Consider the following 4989-nt stretch of genomic DNA (forward strand, 5'->3'; position numbering starts at 1 on the left):
ATGGGGCTTTTTCTAATCTGTGCTGATCAAGGAAAACCTGTAGGGGTCCTTAAGGAGGTTTCAAGGCGTTCCGAGTGATTGGAAAGTAATCACCGTGTCAGCTTCACCTTTCTCATGCAAAGTGGATGTCGTATGCAAGGCGGATCCTGCACAGGTTTTTATTTTTTTATTATTTTATCCTTGGACTCAACCGCCCCCTAAAAACCCCAGCTGCTCCAGCCCCAGGAGCTCCTGCTAATGCGGGGGGAGCGGAGCCGGCAGGCAGACAGCGCGCACAGGCGAGCAGCCCTGCTCTGCGGAGCGCAGAAGAGCCGACCTATTGCAAACCCAGACCAGAGGGCGGCGAGAAGCGGGGGGGGAGACTTTTCAGGCCCCCCTCTTCAATGGCTTAGATATTTCCTCCTCCTCCTCCTTTATTCTACACTCGGATAAACCAATCCCCACCTCTCGGCAAGAAAGTACGGAGCTGTGACCCGCTCTAGGAAGAGGAAAATCCCTGGAGGAACCCGCTGCACCAAAGAGCCGCCCGGGACATGTGCAAGTTGGAGCAGTGATCGCTCGGATCTGCCCAGCCCCAAACTGCTCCGGCGTCGCTCTGCCTGCGCTTCGGGGAGGCAGCAGCGGGGAGGAGGAGGAGGAGGCGGAGGCGGAGGAAGGGTGGTGGAAAGACGGATCGCAAAAGTGGAAGCCCGGGGAAAAGAAAGTTGCCGGGCTCCCCGCAGTAAGTTTCGCGCATCTGTGGACTGGCGGTACTCTTCCTTCTCCCGCTGCTGGCGAAGCCGCCTGCCCGCCGCCCTGCGCTGCCGGCGGGGCCGCTGCCGAGCGGCGCGGGGCGCGGAGCGGCGCGGGCGCTGCCCGCGGCCGCGGCCCGAGCTATGCTGACCTGCGTGCCGCCGTCCCCCGCCGCCGAGCTCCCCCGCCGAGGCCGGGGGCGATGCCGTCCCGGGCAGCGGCCGTGCGGCCGCTGAAGTGACTGCCGCCTGCCCCTCGCCCCCTCCCCGCCCCGGGCGCCTGCGGGAGGGAGCCGCGCTCCGGCCGCACGCGTGGCTGCCTGCGCCGCCGCGGCCGCCACAATGGGGCCAGCGCCGAGGAACTTCGTGCAGACTCTCCTGGTGCTCTGCTGGCTGACCTGCTTCTGCGCGGGGATAAGCTCCATAGACATTGACCGCCCCGGTGACGGGAGGTGCCAGCCGATAGAAATCCCCATGTGCAAGGATATAGGGTACAACATGACGAGGATGCCTAACCTGATGGGCCACGAAAACCAAAGGGAAGCTGCCATTCAGCTGCACGAGTTTGCCCCCTTGGTGGAGTATGGTTGCCACAGCCATCTGAAATTTTTCCTCTGCTCCCTCTATGCCCCTATGTGCACAGAGCAGGTTTCTACGCCAATCCCAGCCTGCAGGGTTATGTGCGAGCAGGCGAGGCTGAAATGCTCTCCTATTATGGAGCAGTTCAATTTTAAATGGCCAGACTCCTTAGACTGCAGCAAACTGCCCAACAAGAATGACCCCAATTACCTGTGCATGGAAGCCCCCAACAACGGATCAGATGAGCCACCCAGAGGATCCAGCATGCTGCCACCCATGTTTCGTCCACAGAGGCCCAGCAGTGGCCACGATCTGCAGCAGCATAAGGACAGCCTCAGCAGAACCTCCTGTGAAAATCCTGGCAAGTTCCACCATGTGGAAAAGAGTGCTTCCTGCGCGCCGCTCTGCACCCCAGGGGTTGATGTTTACTGGAGCAAGGATGACAAACAATTTGCTGTCATTTGGATTGCCATCTGGTCCATTCTGTGCTTCTTCTCCAGTGCTTTTACTGTACTCACTTTTCTGATAGATCCTCAGCGTTTCAAGTACCCCGAGAGGCCCATTATCTTCCTCTCCATGTGCTACTGTGTCTACTCAGTGGGGTACATTATTCGCCTCTTTTCAGGTGCTGAAAGTATTGCCTGTGATAGGGACAGCGGCCAACTCTATGTCATCCAGGAAGGACTGGAGAGCACTGGCTGCACCATTGTGTTCCTGGTTCTGTATTACTTTGGTATGGCAAGTTCCTTGTGGTGGGTAATCTTGACTTTAACTTGGTTTCTAGCAGCTGGGAAAAAATGGGGGCACGAAGCAATTGAAGCAAACAGTAGCTACTTTCATTTGGCAGCATGGGCCATTCCAGCTGTGAAGACCATAATGATCCTAGTTATGAGAAGGGTGGCTGGAGATGAGCTGACAGGGTTGTGCTATGTCGGAAGCATGGATGTGAATGCCTTGACGGGGTTTGTACTCATTCCTTTGGCTTGTTATCTAATCATTGGCACTTCTTTTATTCTTTCTGGGTTTGTGGCCCTTTTTCATATCAGGAGGGTGATGAAAACAGGTGGAGAAAATACTGACAAGTTGGAGAAACTTATGGTCAGGATTGGTGTCTTCTCAGTCTTGTATACAGTGCCTGCAACTTGCGTGATAGCTTGCTATTTTTATGAAAGACTTAATATGGATTATTGGAAAATTGTGGCAACTCAACAGAAGTGCAAGATGAACAATCAGACTAAAAATTTAGACTGCATGATGAATAACTCTATTCCGGCAGTAGAAATTTTTATGGTCAAAATTTTTATGTTATTAGTTGTGGGCATTACTAGTGGTATGTGGATCTGGACTTCCAAGACGCTTCAGTCCTGGCAAAATGTTTGTAGTCGAAGATTAAAGAAGAGAAGTAGGAGAAAACCTGCAAGTGTTATTACAAGTAGCGGAATCTACAAAAAACCTCAACATCCACAGAAAACTCACCTTGCAAAATATGAATCGACATTACAACCACCCACTTGTGTGTGACCAGGTTTTAGAAAAGACTATATCTCACCTTACAGACTTACAAATGTCCACAGTAGCAGTCAGAAATTAAAAAATAAATCGTGCTTTTTTTGTCAGAGAATGGTTTAATATCTCAAGGCAAAAAATGTATCACGCTGAATTCAGGACCTGGTGAAAAGCTGAAGGTAAATGTACTTATGGAAAGGTTTTCAGTGAAAGAAATATTGTGAATTAAAACAGTCTCTTCTGTTACTAATTTGTAGTTAAGTACTTCATCCAGCCCTCAGATTTCTTTTTTTTTTTTTTTTTTAAAAAAAAAAAAAAAACACCACCCTATTTAACTTTTTCATGTAGCTGAGCTGGATTTCCTACAAGTTTCTGAGTAACAAGGTATAGTCAAGTTTTATGGAGCAATGATTTTATTTTAAAAGTGCCCAAGTGAGCATTGTCTCTTTAGGGAAACTAAGGTCCCAAAGAGGCCTATCCTCAGTAAGTATGCTATCTGTGAAAGCAACTTCTGTGCTAACTTTAAAAAAAAAAAAAAAGAGAGAGAGAGAGAGAAATCCTTTACAACTCATCTCAGCCTAGTGGGTTTGGAGTGCCTAAAAATAGGTTCAATCTATAATGCTCACCAATATTCTTTCACTAAAAGAGAAACTTCCTGCACCAGACACAAACTTTGTGAATAAGAATAATGTGCAATACATTTTTTTTCTTACCATGACATGAAAAGAGAAACAAGTATTTTGCTGTACATAAAGACAACAAAAGAAATCTCTTAACAAAAGAACTAAGAGGTCTAGTCCTCAGAAACCCTTTAGTGTTACATTTTGTGGCTTTTTGATGGAAATCAAGCCAATGTTATACACGTTTGGACTGATTTGTGCAAAAAAAAAAAAAGGGGGGGGGGGATCAATTCAAAGAGACCCAAAGGGCTTATTGACTCTTTCTATTGTTAAACAAATTCTCACTATGAATAGATCAAGAAGCACTAGATTCTGCAAAGGGAAGCTTTGTATAGAGTGATGCTCTTTACTGTGCTGGGGGTGCACAGTTTTGTGCTGTATATATTTGTAATATACAATTATTTTTCATGCTCCACTATTTTATTAAAAATAAAATATGTTCTTTAGTTTGATAATTTTGTGTGTTCTAAACTTTCTCTCATGTGCTTTGTGGTTAATAAACTTGTTTTCTCAATTATTTGATAAAAGCACACTTCGAATATAATAGCTGTTGTTATACTTGCCTGCAAGTATAAGCAGATAGAACAACAATCTACTCAAAAGAAATTGCAAGTTGCAATTAAATAAATGGATTTTGAAGTTGCACCTTTCTGTGAACCTCTGCAACTGAGAAAACCGAATGGGAAGAAGCTTTAGTGATGTAAAAAAGCTGCAGTGATGTAGTGTAGTACCATGTTTACAAAGCACTGAGATTACAACAATGATCCTTGGTTAACACCCCTTTAAAATTTACATAGGGTATGTTCAGCATGTTAAAGATAGCTGGCTCACTTCAGCACAGTTTGAATACAATTCAGTCTCTTCTCTTCAGGGATTTTTTTTTCCCTTCTAACACTACTGAAAGTATCACTACTATTTGGGAAAAGACTTCGGGAAGATGGGGAGAAAGAAGAGGGGAAATATAAAGACAGAATTTGAATATTACTTTAGGAAAGCTATCTGATAAAGTTAAAATTGTGAACACATTCTCAAAAAGTTTTTAGTGGAGCATGATTTTGTATGAACCTGAAGTTTTCCATGCAGTTAACTAACAGGCTGTGTGATCACCTGGTGCGATAGTAGTATAACCTCATTTTCTAGAAAACCCTTTATCAGGTAGCTCATCATAGAAAGAAGAGAGGTCGTAATGGACTTTGGTAGAGTGAGGATCCCTGTGACAGTCATCTTGTGGCTAGGAACTTTATAACACAAGGATCTTTCTTAGTGGCCTGGTTTTTCAATTTATCTGCGCAGTGCTACAGATGATTTTTTGTCTTCTTGTAGTCTTTTTAAATGTTTCTAGCAATGACTAGGAACTTGAATGGCAAAAATAATGTAGCAAGTATTTTTAATAATCTTTATGTCTAAAATGCACATATGCGAAGCACTTTCAGTGTAGAATTTATCTTTTGGGGGAAGAGGAAATATATTTTTCCTCCTTTGTGCCTATGTGC

General features: G+C 45.5%; 1 protein-coding gene across 1 annotated transcript; it reads left to right on the forward strand.

Moving 5' to 3' along the window:
- The first annotated feature begins 1073 nt into the window (after positions 1 to 1073).
- FZD10 (frizzled class receptor 10) lies at positions 1074 to 2831 on the forward strand. Its single transcript, XM_072880108.1, has one exon. The coding sequence runs from the start codon at positions 1074 to 1076 to the stop codon at positions 2829 to 2831; it is 1758 nt and encodes a 585-aa protein (XP_072736209.1).
- Positions 2832 to 4989: the final 2158 nt, after the last annotated feature.

Source organism: Ciconia boyciana, chromosome 15 (assembly GCF_034638445.1).
Source record: "Ciconia boyciana chromosome 15, ASM3463844v1, whole genome shotgun sequence".
In the NCBI taxonomy this organism is placed as follows: domain Eukaryota; kingdom Metazoa; phylum Chordata; class Aves; order Ciconiiformes; family Ciconiidae; genus Ciconia; species Ciconia boyciana.

Excerpts from the sequence above, each read along its gene's own strand:
- FZD10 (XM_072880108.1), top strand. The coding sequence starts at position 1,074 with ATGGGGCCAGCGCCGAGGAACTTCGTGCAGACTCTCCTGGTGCTCTGC.